This window comes from Hypomesus nipponensis, chromosome 11 (assembly GCF_054491055.1).
Source record: "Hypomesus nipponensis isolate SF chromosome 11, ASM5449105v1, whole genome shotgun sequence".
Lineage (NCBI taxonomy): Eukaryota > Metazoa > Chordata > Actinopteri > Osmeriformes > Osmeridae > Hypomesus > Hypomesus nipponensis.
The window spans coordinates 2,160,697-2,180,914 of NC_140371.1; the positions used below are offsets into that span (position 1 = coordinate 2,160,697).

At 47.3% G+C, this 20,218-nt stretch overlaps 1 protein-coding gene across 1 annotated transcript; it reads right to left on the reverse strand.

Moving 5' to 3' along the window:
• Positions 1-298: 298 nt before the first annotated feature.
• Positions 299-20,218, reverse strand: hmgcll1 (3-hydroxymethyl-3-methylglutaryl-CoA lyase like 1). Its single transcript, XM_084709663.1, has 9 exons — positions 20,123-20,218; positions 17,643-17,720; positions 16,948-17,055; positions 16,417-16,512; positions 15,985-16,133; positions 14,474-14,537; positions 11,533-11,721; positions 2,451-2,576; positions 299-2,110 (listed from the first exon to the last, which is right to left on the reverse strand). The coding sequence occupies exons 1-9, from the start codon at positions 20,216-20,218 to the stop codon at positions 2,000-2,002; spliced, it is 1,017 nt and encodes a 338-aa protein (XP_084565789.1). The 3' UTR covers positions 299-1,999.

Consider the following 20,218-nt stretch of genomic DNA (forward strand, 5'->3'; position numbering starts at 1 on the left):
GTTCACATCCAGTCCTTCATGTAATGACATTGTTAGGTTCACAATCCTGTTCTGTGGTTCTCATCTCTCCCCCTGCAATCTATCCTCACTCTACCAGGGATACTATGAAATATTTAACAGTGTTTCTACCCATTCAATAGGACTCCATCATCATTTTCCTTCTTCATTCGATACAGGTGGATGTTTCTTGTTCTTGTTTGAGACGGAGACAGATGGAGACAGAGGGCAGACAGGCCTGACTTAGAGGTCAGCAGAGGCCAGCGGGTCAGATGACTAATAAGACACATGAGAGTTTGGCTTCAGCCATGCAGATGTTTATTTCTAAGACAAAAGAGGCAAAAAGATTGTTCTACTATCTTATTTTCCAGTTTTTCAAGGCCAGTCAGGTCCACAGAGTGATCACAGCGGGATAGCATTACACACACAGCTTCCTTCTGTCATAGGTGGAAGTGTTGTACTGCATGGTGGATCTTCTGACACCACAATAAAGCACACATTTCTATAGAGCTTTAGATTTTCAAAGTCAGTATAGTCTGTATATCTATCATGAATGCAATCTAGACTTCAGAATATGGAACATCAGAAGAATTATTTCCAGCAAGCAACAGCAATTACAGAGTCCTCATTGGCAAGAATACACTTGGCTCTGTAATGAAATATAACACTGAATCCAATTTAAATACAAGTTATGGCCCCAACTAGTTCTGATGGTAGTTGGGTAGCTGAATGAATGATTGAAAATGTTCCCCATGTGGAGACAGGCGCCCAGCTCCACAAAGCCAAGGACAGAGTTTGGAAATGAAAATCCATTTAGGAAGATAATGATCGTCTCTCACACAGCAGGTCTGCCCTGCCCCAGCTGCCCCCCATGTCTTAATTGTTACCACATTCAGCAGGAAACGAATGAGAAAACACCCCCACAGAATGCAGGATGAACCTCTCTCTCACTCACTCACTCTCTCTCTCTCTCTCTCTCTCTCTCTCTCTCTCTCTCTCTCTCTCTCTCTCTCCCTCTCTTATTTTCTCTCTCTCTCTCCCTTTCTCCCTCCCCCTCCCCCTCTCTCTCATCATCATCATCATTTCTCTATCTTTCTTTTTCTATCTATCCTTGCCCCTTTCTATCTCTCTCTTTCGCCCCCCTATTTCTCTTTCTTTCAATCTCCTCCCCCCCCACCTCTCCCCCTCTCTGCTGATCTCAGTCTCTGAGTCTCCTTCTTCTTCACCTGGGGCCCACTAACAGGAAACACCCCTAAAGGGGATTCACATCTATTTAATTGCCAGTTTAACAAACTCAACAAAACGAAGGATATGGCTCTATGGCAACAAGCTGGGGAATTGGCAGGGAAGTTAACTGATCTGGACAAGAGGAAGTGAAGGTTTATACGCTTCTCTAAATCAGAAACGTGTAAGTGCCCCTAGAGACCAAGTTTAGTAACTCAGGTGTTGGTCATCCAAGGTCCCTACTGCTTATTAATCTATCGTAAGGACCTGATGGAGGAGATGAGATGAAGGTTGTTGGGGTTTAATCCACTTTTAAACTGTTCTCTGCAGTTCTGTTAAAGTGCTGTTTCTGAGTATCTTAGGTTTCTGCCTAAAGAAACAGAGGGATTGCACTTCACATGCCATACACAACACAATCATCTATAGATCTATATGACATAGACAATAAATTCGACATGTATGTAACACAGACAGTAACCTATAGATCCACATAACACAGACAGTATCCTATAGATCACCGTAACATAGACAGTAACTTATAGATCTATGTAACAGAGCCAATAACTTCTACATGTATGTAACATAAAAAGTAACCTATTTATATATGTAACAGAGACATGAACGTATAAATCTAAGAAGCATAGAAAATAACTTACATTTAAATATTCAACATAGACAGAAACCTCTACATGTATGCAGCATAACCAGGGACACGCTGTACGCGCTCAAGGGAAAGGGCTTCTAGAACTCTCCTCTCCTGCCATGTGGTCATGTGACGTCATCGAGACACCTGATTGGCTCTTGCCTGGGCTACCTTGGAGTGCGTGGGGCGCCCCAGCGCCTGGCAGATGAAGTCCCCGGCCTCGATCACCTTGGACAGATCCACGCCCTGCCAGGGGAGAGAAGCTCAGTGAGACCAGAGAGACCTTCCAGAGCTGGGCCCGTAGCCTGTGTCTCCAGCAGGGGGAGCACCTGCAGCACAAACAGCTGGGAAGCAAGAGAGGCTGTCCATACAAAGACTAGACAAGAATATAAGACATGACACCAAAACTGTAACCGACAGACGAAAGGTCACCAAACAAGACCAGATTAGACAGCTCTTTTAGGGAAGATGAGAGGAGAGCAGAGGAGGGGGGAGAGGAGATGAGAAGGGAGTTGAGGAAAGGGGAAGGAAAGGGAGGAGATGAGAGGAGGTGAGAAGTGAGGAGAGAGAGAGAGGCAGCACTCACCGTCTCTATCCCCATGCCCTGCAGCATGTACAGGACATCTTCTGTTGGCACGTTTCCAGACGCTCCCAGGGCATAGGGGCAGCCTCCCAGCCCTGCCACCGACGAGTCCACCACACACACCCCCATCTGCCAGGACATGCAGAACACACACTCAGCACTCACTAGGGCACAAACACACACATCCCCATCTGCCAGGACATGCAGAGCACACACTCAGCACTCACTAGGGCACAAACACACACACACACACACCCATCTGCCAGGACATGCAGAACACACACTCAGCACTCACTAGGGCACAAACACACACACACACATCCCCATCTGCCAGGACATGCAGAGCACACACTCAGCACTCACTAGGGCATGCAGGGACAGTGTCTCTCTCTCACACACATATTTAGACTGTATACATGCATTCGAGGAAACACACCTCTCTCACACACACACACTTACTGCACATGAACACACAGTCTATGCCAGGGCCAACGGTATGGCACACACATGCAAATGAACGTACACACACACACACACATTCCAGGTAGAGGAACAATGTCCCTTGTTCAGGGAGCTGTGGTGTGTGGGTATGTGGGCAGGGAGAGGGGGGCTTGATAGGCCTGTGGTGGAGCTCAACATCTGGCTGGAGGAGCTGTGGGCGTATTTTTCAGGGAGAGGAGGAGGGGTGGAGAGGGGTTGGGTGGAGGGGTGGAGGGGGGAAGACGAGGGGGAGAGGAGGAAGAGATGGGGGAAGAGGAGGAGAGGAGAGAAGGAGAGGGAGAGAAGGGGGAGGAGATGGGAAGGAGATGAGGGAGACTGGGGAGGGGACATCTCTTAGTCCTGCTGACTCATCCTGGCTGACAGCTCTAACCTGGACCAGCATACTTGTGGCCTTCTTCATAATAAAGACTGTTCATGTTTCCTGGTCCTCGTGGTTACATGAGGGAGTTTCAACCACAACCTTGTCATCCTGGTTCACTGGCTGCCTGGTATTCTGCCTCTTATGTGTCACTCATACACAACATTGTATAGCTCTCCGTATCAATTAGTCTTGTTTCCTTTGGTACAATCATCAAACACACACACACATAGGCCGGGGCAGATATTTACCAACACAAGCCCACTCATACAGGCTTGGGAACACACACCCATAAGCATGTGAACACCAACGCAAACACTCACATGCATCCTTTGCTTAAAGGACCATGAGATATACATAAGCGCTTCTCTCTGCATTCTTGCAGTCGCTGTTCCTGGGAACAGTGCTGTAGTCATGTCCTTGACGTGAATATACAGCTAGCTAAATACAAGATGTTCACTCTGTCTCGTCTTACACATCCTCATCCCACGTAGATTTCTTAAGGTGCCCTTTCAAGGAAATATCCCTGGCGTGCCTCCTCACACAGTCTGGACTCCATATGAGAGGTAATGATGCGTTGCGGCTGGTTCCCCTGCCTTTCTGTTGGACTGCACAACCAAACAAGACGGATACATTTACCACGCACGAGGCCCAGGACCTCTGCGTTCAGCCCGCCACCGGTGACCTCATCAGACCGTGAGGAAGAACCAATTTTATTGGGACTGTTTTAAACTCCCTTGTTTAGGCTCCTGTCATCAGCGACCACAAGTAGGACTGCACCAGCAGGCACCTGATGAAGACCTGGCTGCCACGCAGGTGGACAAGCTCCGGTGAACTCTGACTCCTGAAGCTCTAACACTCTGACTCCTGAAGCTCTAACACTCTGACTCCTGAAGCTCTAACACTCTGACTCCTGAAGCTCTAACACTCTGACTCCTGAAGCTCTAACACTCTGACTCCTGAAGCTCTAACACTCTGACTCCTGAAGCTCTAACACTCTGACTCCTGAAGCTCTAACACTCTGACTCCTGAAGCTCTAACACTCTGACTCCTGAAGCTCTAACACTCTGACTCCTGAAGCTCTAACACTCTGACTCCTGAAGCTCTAACACTCTCCCCCCTATTTTGACGATCTGAAACGCAAGTATCAAAACGCAAAGCGCAAGTAACTTTGTGGGCGTGACTTCAGCTTGGTTGTTATTTTGCCGGTGGGATAAATGACTTTGCGCCTGGCGCAAATCTAAAAAGGGTTGGTCTGAAGTAGCTACATTACTAATGGGTGTGGTTTGGGCGTAACGTGCAATAAACCAATCAGAGCATCATCTCACATTCCCTTTAAGAGCAGCGCTTGTTCCATAGCGAATTGCTATTATAACGGCGGATTTGCCAGGCGCACGCCAGAGGTTCACAGCCGAGGAGATCGACGTTGTCGTCAGGGCCGTAAAAGATAGAGAAGTGACCACTCATGCTACTCATTCAAATTATTATTCTTATTTTTACATATATATATATTTTTTTAAATTGTTATATTTTACAATTGTTTAGTTCTTAGAAATAGTTTTAAGTAATGTACTTAATTTATACCAGCATATGTTTATTGTTTGCACCTTCCTACCACAGCAAATCGCGTATTTGTGTAACATAAGTTTCATGGCAAATAAACCGAATTCTGATTCTGATGGGCATGGGAGAAGAAACCTAACCAAATTAGCTTTGGTTAAACAGTCATGGGAGGAAATTGCTACCGTTGTTACAAATGAAGTTCACATACATAGAAATTTCTTATGAAAATATTTTTATAATCATTGAAGAAATGTAACACGCCATAAAAACAAAGTAACTTAGCTTCGCAGAAAGAAGACCCTGGCCTCGCCAGCAGTGTGCACGGACCAAGCTTGCGCCCTTAAAATAGCATCTGAATAACGCGCCATTGACTTTAAACCACGTTTTTCCCGGTCAGTGGCGGAATTGTTTTTCGGAAACTGCAAAATAGCACCGGGTAACGTTTGCACCGGAACACGCCTCCTTTATCGCTGAACCGCCCACGGGAGCGCAAAGTCATTTCGACGTGCGTCTGTGGAGGGAAAAGTTGGCTTTGCGTCGAGTGCAAACTAGGAATGACACTTGCGTCGTTGACTAAGTCAATTGCGCTGGGTGCAAGATAGGGCCCTCTGACTCCTGAAGCTTTAACACTCTGACTCCTGCAGCTCTAATAGACCCTGACTCCTGCAGCTCTAATAGACCCTGACTCCTGCAGCTCTAATAGACCCTGACTCCTGAAGCTCTAACACTCTGACTCCTACTGCTTCTCCCTGGGAGGGCTCTGACTGTTTAGTCAATTGACCATAAGTTTTGATAACTGTAATGTTTTCCACCTGTCTTCTGGACATTTTCCTACTTCTTGACAGACACAGATTGTCGGGGGACCCAACAGTGATCGAAAGTAAACGCACCTCTCAAGACCATCAGGGATCAGGTAGGACAGCAGGCACACCATGACCATTTTAGACGCACTTGATTTAACTTCCCCAGCACACACGCTCGTTTTGATGTAAACCAAATGCAACTTTAATTCCCAGGCTTATTATATCAATATCTTTTATCAATGTCAGACTTTTCCTGCAGGTTTGTCCTGAACAATGGTCCTAATTGGTGGCTGGTCTCTGAAGGCTGGCTGTGTTTCGTCCAGAGAGAGTCAGTCTGTGCAGCCTATAATTGCTGTTTACGTTGGCAGGGGGTGTGATCCACTGTGGTGTGCAGCGTGCACGAGATTTCCAGGCTTTGGTGTAGGCCAGAGCAGGATATTGTAGCAGGCAGAGTTTCTCTGTGGTGTAAACACAGAGTAGTAATCTAGCGCGCTACTCTGGGGTTTAGCTGCTAACTGCGAAGGCGGGAAGGCGCGCGGGGGGGTATTCGGCATACGGTTTCATCAGGGAACAAAGGACAGCAGAAGGTCCGATCTCCCCCAAAGCACAGCCGCCCGACCCCCGTTCCTCCCTCTACACGGTCACTGCCGGAGATCTCAATCTCGCCGCGCAGGGATTGGTGGTCAGAAGCTGAAAAATTGCCGGTGTTCAATTAGCCTCATGCTGCCCGGGAACCAGATGTGAGCTTGCCGTTCCAGAGGCGGCTTCAGGCAGCCGTGGAGGGATAAATACAATGGCATTCCTGAGGCAGCGGAGACAGGCGCCCTGGTCGCTCTGCGTCTCAGAAGCACATGATGCAGGGATACGGAGGCCTGTTGACATGCTCAGACGACGGGAACACACGCTGCCTTCTCTGTGGCCGTGAGTCACAGAAAGTAGGTTGGGAGAGAGGTTGAAAGAAAAGAGAGAGGGAGAAGAAGAAAAAGGGAGAGATCGAGAGATTGAAAGAGAGAGAAAGAAAGAAAGACAGACAGAGAGCATGAAAGTAATGGAGAAAGAGATAGAGGGAGTGAAAAAGAACTGAAAAAATTATAGATAATGATAGATGATAAATAGATAAGATAATAGAAAGAAATAAAAATAAAGATAGAAAGAAAGAAAGAAAGAAAGAAAGAAAGAAAGAAGAGGGTAAAGGGGGCACCATGTACAGTACGTGTGTTCATTGATTTGAAGCAGTTCTGTTTCCTCACCCACAGCCTTGATATTTCTCTGTATAAACCGAGGAACTGAAAGACATTGTTTCAGAGGTGAGGCTAACTCACGCGGCTGACAGTGCTCTAACCAACATCAGCCTGCTGCAGCCATACATCCAGCAGCCCAGGGTTAGAGGGGCCAATCCAAACAGCCTTTCCTGATATTTCATGGTGAAGAAAGGGAGCCAGCCTAAAGTTATGAATGGGATTACTGACATGTGAAAATGGAGAGGGATTTCAACTGAGGCGACCTTCGAGCTGAAGCCCTGGTTTTGTCTGAGTCCGTGACTGGAAAGCCAATGGTGACCATGACAACACTAACAGAATATTCAGGGTTGGTGCGGAGGTCTGCGGATCAACCACAAAGTAAATGAGTTGAATGTTTGTTCAATATCATACATCGTTTTAATGCTAATAAAGAATTACTGGCAGGCCTTTTTCACCAACAGCTTTACGCAGCTTCAGCGCAACACACGGAGCTATTCACCCTTACAGAACATTGGAGATCACCCTGTGCCTGTGGTATCCAGGCAGGTCAGGGCACAGTAACCACCAGAAGACATTACAATGACTTTCTGTTGATCCACAACTACAACCCTGTCCTCTTGTCCTCTTGTCAAAAGCCCACCAGATTCCTGTCTGGATCAGCTGGTTCGTATGAGTCTAACAGGAGTTAGTGTGTTGTGTCAGAACGATCCAGACTTCTCATTTGACATGCACAGAGGTGCTGAATGCTCCCAGCTCTAAGATCCTTGTCCTGTTCACAGTGCCGATGAGAAACGGTGCCGAGCAGAGACTAGGATTGAGGAGGAACTACACCTTAAAGGTTTGAGAAGAGCTAAGGATTGTGGAGAGATGAATGTAGAACGAGAGAGCAGGCTGTGACGAGAAACTGAGATTGAGGAGAAATGAAGCTTAGCACAAGTGCAGTCAGGCAAGATCGAACTCTGCACGCTCGGGCCTTACACCATTATGTCTCCCCCCTCATTCCCCCCGCCACTAACACTCTCTCCTTTCCCTCCACCTCAGTGCCTGGGCTGTGTGTCCGGGTTTCAGTGTTCGATGAAGGCGCTCACTTCTATCAATCAGCAGCACAGTGACGAGCCTCCCCTGCTGCGTTTCTCTCCCTGTTTAGTTTGTCCATGCTAGCACTGGGAGCGACCCTCCGCCTCCCCGTCGCCGTCCGGTAGCTTCTTCTCCTGCCTCCTCGACTCGTCTGGCTGGGTCGTCGGCTGGGTGGTTGGCTGCCGCCAGTGCCTAGATTCCGGGGGGGGGGGGGGGATTTCTTCGGCTGCTGGACTGTGACGCCCATTGATCATTGATTTCCCCATGGGGTCTAAGTGCCAAACACCTGTTGTTAAGTCCATCATCTTTTGTCAAATAAATATCACGTCACTCATCACAGGTCTTTCCTGATTTCAACTCATTTGAGGAGAGACTATAAACTGGGGAGACACTGGTATTGAGGCCATATTACATTTAAAGAGAGACTAGGATTCAGGAGCGACCCAGATTGAGGAGAGACTAGATTTTGAGGAGAGACCGAGATCCCCTCGTCCCGTAGCTCAGCCCTGCAGCTGACATCAGAAAACACAAAAACATTGGCATCAGATTATCAATGTTTCTCAAGCCAGGCCTGTGAAATCCAAGTCAGGACGTTCTCATAGTGAGGCCACGCCAAAGGTGGGCTGGTAACAAAGACCTTCCTGAGATCCAGAGAGCAGGAGGGACAAAGAGCAGGAATGCCTTCCGGGGGAACAAAGAGAGTGGTGACTCGGGGCCAGCAGGGTGAGCGAAAATTCATTTCTCTCCCAGTTGGTGGTGGTGGTGCTGAGCACTTGCAGTCTCAGTAATGAAAAGCCAAGATAAAATCTTTCATTTCCACTCAAGTTTGTTGAGTTGCGGGGAGGACAAATGGCAGGCTAAATGTCTGGGCTGCTATTATTTTCGGTGGTGTCTTCAGGGCAGCTGTGATGAATCTATCTCTAACGTGATCCACCCTGAGGAATGCCTCTCTTCTCTTGCTTCCCCTCACTCCTGTCAAAAGGGCCTAAAATCAGCCTCTCAGGAGGAGGAGCTGCGAGGAAGCTCAACGATGCTCAGAGAAAGGAAACACACAATCCCCTTGAAAAGGAATGGGAAGGAACATTTCAACATAAAACCATGGATTGGTCCCGAATGGTGTGTGTAACAAGTTTGATTTTCAAGATTTGGAGACCCTGAATTCTCTGCATTGAAACTTTCAAATCCAACTGTTGTCTGAACTGGACTTTGTTCGATTTTTTCTGTCAACAAAATGAGTGTTTCTAGTTAAGTGGATGACTGTTTCTGGTCTGGAAGACTGTTTTTGATTAACTCTCATCCAGTCTCGGAGGAGTATTCTAAACTTGACCATGACTCCTGTCTCACTTTGTTCATGGATGAATGTCTCAGTTACAGAGCTACAACTGCACATTGGCCCTCCTCTCCCCACACCACCCCTCCACTTCATTCCTTTACTGTCCTCTCCTCTCCCCTCCCCATCTCTCTCCACACCTCCCCCCTCCCCTCTTCTGCTCTCCCTTGCCCTCCCTTCCTCTCTTTTCTTCTCCTCTCCTCATCTCTCTCCTCTCCCCACCTCTCCTCTCCCCCCCCCCCCTTCTCCTCTCTTCTTGCCATGTGGCGAGTCTGGCCTATGAGGGGATCATTTTTTCTCTGGCTTTAAGCGCAGCATTGTCAGGTAGTTCAGCAGCATGTTGACAGACGAGTCCACAGCCCCTCTGGGCTCCTCTCTGTGACTTGCTTTGTCAAGGCCAGGACAACGTCATGAGAAACAGACACCCAATAGGTAAGCCTTTGTGTGGACCCCTCTCATCTTCTGACCCACCCAGCCCCCTGAAGGATCTCACTCCACCCCCACCTGCTCTACCTCCACCTCCTACCCTTCAACTCCTCCTTCCCCTACTCCTCCACTTCGTATTACTCCTCCACCCCCTACCCCATCACCTCCTCTTATATCTCCCCTTCCACCCCTTTCACCTCCTCTTACATTTCCCCTTCCACCCCCTACCCCTTCACCTCCTCTGACTCCTCCTTCTCCCCCTCCTCTTACATTTCCCCTTCCACCCCCTTCCCCTTCACCTCCTCTGACTCCTCCTTCTCCCCCTCCTCTTACATCTCCCCTTCCACCACCTACTTCTCCTCTACTTTCTTTGTCTGCTCCAGAATCTAGGGGATACAAATGCCCCTTGCCAACCCCCACGCCAACCACCCTGACCCCACACCCACCTCCTGACCCCACACCCACCATCCCCACCAGAGAACTGATTCATCTGCTTTTCCTCTCTATACCATCCGCCTGCCTGTCTCTCTCTGTCAGGTTTTTGCTTCACAGCTAACCCTAGAGGTGGTGACAAACACAGGGGAGGAGGGGCGGTTCCAGGAAGCTCTTGTAACAGGTTAATTTGATTTTGCGGCCCAGATAGGGCTTCATTAATGAGGCGTGACGGGGTCTTTTCTCCTGGCTGGGCGAGGTGTGCTCTGGTATGAGGCCCCGGAGGACCTATCTGATGTTCATTAAGATTCAGGGACTTTTCAGGTGGACAGTTGTTGTGTTCTTTTCCTTTGTGGGGTCCCCAGATTAGCTTCCACATCAGAGATCCCCCTGTGCCGGGCGGACGGATGCTGCCGGGCTGCATGTCACTGCCCTGGTGTAACCTACACCTTTGTTTTTGCTCCCTTCAAATGTCTTCTCAGAGAGTGAAACAATGCCTTCTTACTACTCGCAGGGTCACAGTACACAGGGGCATTGTGACTCGTTCAGATTGACGTTATGACAATGACTTTGGTGTCCCTGTGGGAGAGAATCTAGATCATTGTTGAACCAGTTATTTTGTGAACTGAATATTATAACATGTTTTGCACCAGTTGACATTGTTTTGCTTGAACTTCGTGGAATTCTGACCTTATTAGCTTTTTAGGTTTAATCTAGTGTAATGTAACTCGTATTCAAGTTGTATAGGCAAAGTCCTACACTGAAGTTGCACTTACGATTAAGATGTTTTTTTTGTTGCACTGATCTATACAATATTGTAGTTGAGATTTTCTACTGTACTTTCAACACGCACATGTGACAACAAGATTTTTTTCACTTTTGTTAAAAGCTAACAAATAAAGTGTAACGGTAAACACACAGTACACGTCCCAGCTCCTATCTGATGCACAGGGACCACGAGTCAGTGAGGTTTCATGAAGTGAACTCTTCAGTCATACAGCATTCATCTCATTAGCAGTTAGCATACAGCCTACAACTAAGCTACATCTCTTAGCATTTAGCATACAGCATTCATCTCATTAGCAGTTAGCATCCAGCCTACAACTAGGCTACATCTCTTAGCATTTAGCATACAGCATTCATCTCATTAGCAGTTAGCATCCAGCCTACAACTAAGCTACATCTCTTAGCATTTAGCATACAGCATTCATCTCATTAGCAGTTAGCATCCAGCTTACAACTAGGCTACATCTCTTGGCATTTAGCATACAGCATTAGTCTCATTAGCAGTTAGCATCCAGTCGACAGCTACATCTCATTTACAGTTAACATTCAGGCTAGCCCCAGGTTGTACCTGCAGCGCAGTGAGGATGTTAGCGAGGGCTTGACCGTAGGTGTCGTGGCAGTGGACGGCCAGGGCGGAGCTGGGCACCTCCCGGAGAACACTCGTCAACATTGTCCTCATGGAGCCAGGGGTTCCCACGCCGATGGTGTCTCCCAGGGATACTTCATAGCAACCAAGCTCATACAGCCTCCTGGCCACCTGCACACACACACACACACACACACACACACACACAACACTGATACACTTCACTGATACTGTGCACTTAAATGTATGAAGGATGGATGGATGGATGTGTTTGCGAAATGACACATGAATAAATGAATGAATGAATGGAAGGAAGGATGCAGTTGGATTTGTGAATGCACAAATGAATAATTGCATGGATGGCTGAATGAGTGAGTTAACTCTGCCTGTCTGAATTGATGGGCCCCTCAAACACCTCAGATCTTGAGTCACTTGGCAAGAACGGGGCCCTCATAATCGTTTACTGCAGATTCGTAGCTCTTCACTACGTACCCAATAACGTACTTTTAAGAAGTATGCTTAGAAACAGAAAATGGTATTTAAAAAAAATCTGGAGTAGGATGTATGTTTTCTATTATTATACAGCAAAAACAGTCAAAATAATTTTAAAGTACATTACAGGTTACATTTAGGATCATAAAGGAATTATGCGTAGGGCACCAAAATGGCTAGCGGCGGCACTGATTATGAGGGCCCGTTCTCGCCAAGTGACTCATCTGAGGTGTTTCCATTAACATTTAAATGCATTAGTCAATTTTTGTAAAATTACATTTAGAAGTTTATGTTGAGTACTTACATTAAATGAAAGTGCACTTGAAAGTATTGAAAGTACACTTTGAGGTTCTTTAGGAAGTATACTTCATGAACTCAAAGTGCACTACACAGGTTACTTTAGAGTATTCCAAAGTATACTTTGAAGTACTTTATGAAGTATACTTAATGAACTGAAAGTGCACTACACAAGCTACTTTAGAGTATTCCAAAGTATACTTTGAAGTACTTGAGGAAGTATACTTGATGAACTGAAAGTGCACTACACAGGCTACTTTGCAGTATTCAAAAGTAAACCTTGAAATACACTACAAGTGTACTTTAAAGTGTACTAAATGACCTAAAAAGTGGGCCAATTCAGTTTACTTAGTACAAAAAAAGTATATAAATAAGTACACTGCTAGTATACTTTAAGTAACATGATAATAGTATACTTTTTATACTAAGTATACTTACAAAATAAACTTGAAGTATACTTCTTTTTTGTAAGGGTACTTCCACAGAATTACAAAGAAGAACGTTTTTCTAGCATATTGAAAATGATCTGTGGTGGTAGATACAGTGTTCCAGGCTGTACAGTGAATGGTGACATTTTTCAGAGTCTTCCTAAGGAACCAAACACTCGACGGGCTGTGATGTTTGTCTATGAGAAGATCCCTGTACAGTTTGAACCTCAATTGCACATTTGCTCGAACCATTTCACGTAAAGCAGGATTTGCTATCAAGCTGTTGCTGAAAAGAGCTGCTGTTCCGACCTTATGTTCATCACAACCGCAAGCTGTAGTATGATGTTGTTGCTAACGGTTATTAGCAATGCTAACGTATCCTGCCTGTATCTAGCATCGGTAGAATGTGTGATGATTAAGATTTAGTTTATTGGCAATGGGGCTAACGTACGTTATTTCATGTTCCTGTCTGACTGTGTTTAATTCAAATAAATAACCTGTGTTGTCATGTCAATCTACAATTCAAGATGCATGTTTGTCCAGATAGTTTATCCTAGTCGAGTTTGAAACAAACAAACATAGCCGTTTGTCCAATTGGTAAAACGTTGTCTAGTGAAGGTAATTATGTTTACGTTTCTTAGCCTGGTTTTCCATTTGTATATTGTCTCAAATTAGCTTTCGATCTGTCAGTATCACTGTTGTGTGTAAGCGGCACTAAGGGCTGCATACGTTCATTTTGAATATTCCGGCCGGAGCTTTAGCTAGCTAGCTAGCTAATGTTGTGTTCTCTCCTCCTTTGCTCAATGACTTAATTCATCAAGCTGTAGCTAACGTTAGCTAAGTCTATGTCAACAGAGCTCCTGGGTAACTTAACTTAGATATACCAGAAAATATAAAAATGATTGAAACCATCATTCACCAATTCAGTCAGGTAAATTGCTGAGGCCAGGAGTGCTTTCAGCTTCTGTTGGTCGTCTGCACTGGTGATGCAAGGCCCTTTGGGTTGATATTTCTATGCACTTGCGCTCCCTTCTGACACGCGCACCTGTTCGCAGTTCACTGAATATGAATACCGGCCGGCGAGGCTGTGATTGGAAAACGGAACAGGAGCTGTCCCGGACGGAACAAATCAAAATCACCCATAAATCAGGATGTCCCGGACAAATCGGGACGGTTGGCAACCCTAAACGTTACCCTCGTATGTCGATCACGTTTGCTTTGACAACAGAAGTGGAAACAACTAACGTAATAATTTCAAATGATATCTAGTTAATCTGTTGAAAACAGTGTTGTCTAGACACAATATATTTAGTTGTACGCTTTTATTTCAAGTCTCCACCTTCTTGTTTTTCGTTTCAGTAAGTGCTGTTGCGGTGTTGCGTCTTTGTTCCGCAGCTTCACTCGTTTTAAACCAACCAATCAGCGCGCAGCTCATCTATATATTCATTAGCATACCATAAATGGAGAAAACCTCATTTAATTCTGAGGCTATTTCACAGGATGCATCAGGCCTCATAGAACAGCACCTGGGCCGTTTTCAGCCCAACCAATGTTACCCTTTTCAGAGACCTTAAGGAACAGTGTGAAATAGCCCCAAAACCCAGTCAATCACCCCTTTAATGACCTGTTGGACCATGACATGTAATGTCAGCAACAGCAGCTCTTCTTCCAGGCTAGTCAAGAGAGCGTTGCTTGTTCATGCTCACCTCAGTGACTTTAGAATGCTCCACGCTTCCCTCGTATGGACAGCCCAGGGCGCAGGACACATATCTGGAAAAACAGAGTAACCACCAGAAAACATTAGCTACAATTACTGTATGTTGCTCCACAACTACAGCTCTGTCCTCTTGTCAAAAGCCCTCCAGATTCCTGTCTGGATCAGCTGGTTCGTATGAGTCTAACAGGAGTTAGTGTGTTGTGTCAGAACGATCCAGACTTCACATTTGACATGCATGGAGGTGCTGAATGCTCCCAGCTCTAAGATCCTTGTCCTGTTGACAGTGCCGATGAGAAACGGTGCAGCTGGGTGAACGTATACAATATGACCTTTCCATATGTGTAGTGAGGAAACGTAAACCGTCTGAAACACAGTAGCGCTGTGGCATGCGAAAAATAGAAAACCTTCCTCCAGAGGCCTCGAGTCGTTACGTGATACTTCAGTTCGCCACCAGCGGTTCCACTGGAGTCGAGTTGGACCCGTGGGGGAAAAGAGTTCTACATCGTCAGCTCGCACAGCGGTATTTAAGTCACATTCGCCAGAACGGCTGTGTCAGAGTAATAATGCGTTTCCACAGCGACGCCGATTTGTTTGGCTGTAGATTTACCAGGAGCTACTGTTCAACGTCTCTCACATCCTGTTTGGTTCTGTACTGTACCTCTGGGCGCTCCGCGGTCGGCGTAGCAACACGTAGAATGACCCGCAACTGCACATCTGGATCTTTGCTCATGCATGTGTTATTTCTGGAATAATCCAACCCTGAGAAAGTTCTCCTCTTTAAAACAAACGTTCAGTTATTATCTGATTGGTTGAATACAGTATCTTGCTCAGGCCCGGGGTTTTTATCAGCAGGAAAATCAGGCGTTGGGTCACTAACATGCGGAGATAAAAGGCGACAATTTTCGACACGGGAACACAAGTGTTCTAATATCCAAACTTCTCTTTAGTATGCTGCAGCCAAAAAAATATGGGTAGTATGTTCCAAGACATACCTATAGCCTACGCCCAAAATAACAGGATGTCTACTCTAGGTAGCAGTTTGAAAGACAACCTTTTTCTCTGTCGATTCGAACCCTCCACCCTTGGTACAGTTGAAGAGGCAGCAGTGCGCGTTATGGGAGCGGCGGCACTGAAAGGCAGTATTCACCAACACAACAGCAGACTGACCTGACCCTGCTTGTGTCAGTTCAACATGGAGTTTTAGCAGCTGCACTACCTTGTAAAAGTAACGAGTATGTGATTTGGGATGGAGTCCAAGCATGTTGCAGCTAGAAGAAAGAGGACTGTCTGGATTTCAGTGGTGTCAGTTGGGCTTTTCAGTCCATTGAAAGCTCTGTTGCATTTGACTAAAGTACTTCAGCCTACTGACAGCCTATACAGCACAAAGGATGTCGACTGCCAGCCAGGTTATGGGAAAGCTCTTCACACCAGTGTCGTTTGCACACAACCTCAGCCACACGTCCAAGGTCAAAGGTTAAACCAGCACTGGAGCAGACCTACCCTCGCACAGGGATCTGCTTCTGCTTGGCAGCGCTGAGGACTTCTTCAAACCTCTGCATGCTCTCCTCGATGGAACAGTTGATGTTCCTCCTGCTGAAGGTCTCCGAGGCCGAACCAAACACGGCCACCTCCGTCGCCCCTGCTGCCACCTACAGGAGGGGAAGGGAAATGCACGAGTGAAACACAAGGGAACACCGGCTCATCAAGGCTCTGATGATATGGAAGACTATACAGTAGTACGCCGACCGGAGCTGTAAGGATGTAAAAATATCCTTCTACTCTACATGCACATCTATGGATATGGGCTGCATTCCTCTCTCCTCTCCTAGTCCTAGTAAATACAGGCAGTAGGGGGGGGGGGGGCATTGATGACATGAATGATAAAGAAACATCTCATAGATAATGATACATGGATAGTAAGTGTATGCTTACAGCGTCCTGGAAACCTCGCATGTTTGGCGTCAGCACCGGATACCGAACATGACGAGCTCTGTGGATCCCTCGAAGGACCTCGCTATGGTCCGCCATCTCAATCACAGGGAAACCAAACGATGTTTACACAGCGTCGCTCATGGAGACAAGGTGGCGTTGCGTGTCCATCACAGAGGGGCTTTCACATGGAGACCTCATATTCAGCAGATATCAACTCAAGAAATACAGCCACGTTCTCACGTCATACGTCTCCATTTCAACTCTGCAAACATGACCTCGTCAACTTTGATCTGTTTCATGAGGTGAGCGGCAGTATGTTTTACGGCGGTGAATGAAATAGCATGCTTGGAAAACAAAACGGAGAGAATAAATATGTCCAGGCTTTTCCACCCTGAACATCTGCATGTCCAACAGAAGAGCGGGTTGTTCTGGAGCAGCGGGTCTCTCTCCGCGGCCCCTGTAGCAGAGACCAATGAGATCCTCCTAAATCACTCAGCGCACTCTGCAGACGCACAAAACAAGATTTATTACCTGGGGTACCCACTTTGAAGACACAAAGCTGGTGGCCTCAATCGCGGTCAGGCCTGTTTGAGACAGCTTGTCTATCAGCTGGATTTTGACTCCTGTCGGAACGATTTCCTGGAAAACAGGGAAATGGAGAAGGAGGTGCAGGGTTTCGATTCGACAGGAGATGGGAGGCGGGAGGGAGGGAGGAGTGGACATCTGGAAGGTTCTGCTGCGGCTGCCCAGTCTCCGCAATCAGAGTAATTTACTGCACTCACCTGCTGGGTCAGCTTCTTCAAAACATATTTCTTACAATTACAATGTGTGGCTCTCAGATTTGTGATCTGTCAGCATGTTGATTCTCTACTGCTACAGCAGAATGGCGGTATGGAAATGATCAAGTTGTGACTTATACTTGTACCGAGGGAATAGCACGTGAGCCATATGGTGAGATGGTGTCATGTCTTGCAGAGATTTCAAGGTCACTTTGTGTTCATTTGGTCAATATGTTATTTGAGTGGAAAATGTGAAACATATGCCCAAGGTCCAATCATCTTGAAAAAAGGAATCCATATGTTTGAGACAATCTCAGAATCTCTCTATTTTCTTTCCATTCCAAAACGATATAGAAAAAAGCACGATGGTTATGTAACACAACAGAATTCACCACTGCTGCCTTGCTAAGTGTCTCATTATGGTGGTCATGAGGGGGTTATGTCTACCTTTTCATTTTGAAGGCCGTCTCTGGGACCCACTTCTACAATTTTCACAAACTCTGGATACTCTTGACTGGAGGCACTCTGCACATGAAACAACATCACATCGTCATTCAATAAATCCCCCAATCCCTCCCATGCCTTCCATCACTATTCCCTTGTGTGAGACCCTGGACAGCCTGGTGCTTGTCCCAGTCAGTGTCTCCAGTCTCAGGTCACTGCTCAGGGCTGGAGAAGCTGTCTCAGTCAGTGTCTCCAGTCTCAGGTCACTGCTCAGGGCTGGAGAAGCTGTCCCAGTCAGTGTCTCCAGTCTCAGGTCACTGCTCAGGGCTGGAGAAGCTGTCCCAGTCAGTGTCTCCAGTCTCAGGTCACTGCTCAGGGCTGGAGAAGCTGTCCCAGTCAGTGTCTCCAGTCTCAGGTCACTGCTCAGGGCTGGAGAAGCTGTCCCAGTCAGTGTCTCCAGTCTCAGGTCACTGCTCAGGGCTGGAGAAGCTGTCCCAGTCAGTGTCTCCAGTCTCAGGTCACTGCTCAGGGCTGGAGAAGCTGTCCCAGTCAGTGTCTCCAGTCTCAGGTCACTGCTCAGGGCTGGAGAAGCTGTCCCAGTCAGTGTCTCCAGTCTCAGGTCACTGCTCAGGGCTGGAGAAGCTGTCCCAGTCAGTGTCTCCAGTCTCAGGTCACTGCTCAGGGCTGGAGAAGCTGTCCCAGTCAGTGTCTCCAGTCTCAGGTCACTGCTCAGGGCTGGAGAAGCTGTCCCAGTCAGTGTCTCCAGTCTCAGGTCACTGCTCAGGGCTGGAGAAGCTGTCCCAGTCAGTGTCTCCAGTCTCAGGTCACTGCTCAGGGCTGGAGAAGCTGTCCCAGTCAGTGTCTCCAGTCTCAGGTCACTGCTCAGGGCTGGAGAAGCTGTCCCAGTCAGTGTCTCCAGTCTCAGGTCACTGCTCAGGGCTGGAGAAGCTGTCCCAGTCAGTGTCTCCAGTCTCAGGTCACTGCTCAGGGCTGGAGAAGCTGTCCCAGTCAGTGTCTCCAGTCTCAGGTCACTGCTCAGGGCTGGAGAAGCTGTCCCAGTCAGTGTCTCCAGTCTCAGGTCACTGCTCAGGGCTGGAGAAGCTGTCCCAGTCAGTGTCTCCAGTCTCAGGTCACTGCTCAGGGCTGGAGAAGCTGTCCCAGTCAGTGTCTCCAGTCTCAGGTCACTGCTCAGGGCTGGAGAAGCTGTCCCAGTCAGTGTCTCCAGTCTCAGGTCACTGCTCAGGGCTGGAGAAGCTGTCCCAGTCAGTGTCTCCAGTCTCAGGTCACTGCTCAGGGCTGGAGAAGCTGTCCCAGTCAGTGTCTCCAGTCTCAGGTCACTGCTCAGGGCTGGAGAAGCTGTCCCAGTCAGTGTCTCCAGTCTCAGGTCACTGCTCAGGGCTGGAGAAGCTGTCCCAGTCAGTGTCTCCAGTCTCAGGTCACTGCTCAGGGCTGGAGAAGCTGTCCCAGTCAGTGTCTCCAGTCTCAGGTCACTGCTCAGGGCTGGAGAAGCTGTCTCGTCTGACACCAGGGTCTCACTACAGCATTATTTCAAGACAGGACAGTGGACATTTTCCAAATCTTTGTGCCCGATACCGATAGGCTACTGTGCTGGAGTCCGATAGGCTACTGTGCTGGAGTCCGATAGGCTACTGTGCTGGAGTCCGATAGGCTACTGTGCTGGAGTTTTGAAGCCGCTGTTCTTTTATTTTTTTTAAACTTTGTTCTAAACTTGTAAGTCAGTATTCATGGCCATAAAAGAAGACATCCATGGCCATTTAGTAAATGCAGGAAATGCACTTGACACACTGTAAGGAGTGATTGAAAACGTATTTAGAACACACCCGTAAATTGTATTGTCCTGTGCTATATTGAGAATGTGCCATTGAGCTATCTGATATTGCTAGCAATGCTAGTCTGGATCAAATACTAAGGAATACATATCATATTACATCCATATTACATCCATAAGTGCTGTGCAGTAGTTTGCCTAGTAAAGTCTAAATTGCACTAAACTCTAAACTGTCCAAGATGAAAGGTGTTGGACTGGAGACAGTGGAGGCCAAGGCATGGAGCCTGACTGCAGCTTGTGAGCCCACAGGGAGGACCACAGGACCCAGGACTGATGTGCGTTACTGCACTCAGCACAATCTGCTTTCATTACCATCCATGCTGCTGTTACTATAACGACGAGGGGCCTCAGTCAACCGTCAAGCTGAAATGACTTGATATAAATACAGATATTAAAAAGCCTTAACATCAAAGATGAGTACAGCGTTGAACAGCAGTATTTTTCACATTGAGAGGATTACATAAGTTGAGTAGCACAGTGAGAATATCTCTCGGCCGTGCCTCTTCCCTCTCCACCCCTCAGCCTCTTTGTTGTCATGACTATGTCATGTGTTTGAACATGTGCCCACCCTCCTCCCTCCCTCCCTCCCTCCACACACACACAAACACACACACACACACACACACACACAGACCTTCTGGTCCAGCAACCAGCGCGGCAGCCAGGGGTGATCGTGGAGGAGCTGCTGGTAGCTCAGACAGTGCTTCACCGTAGCGGGGACGTTCCCCAT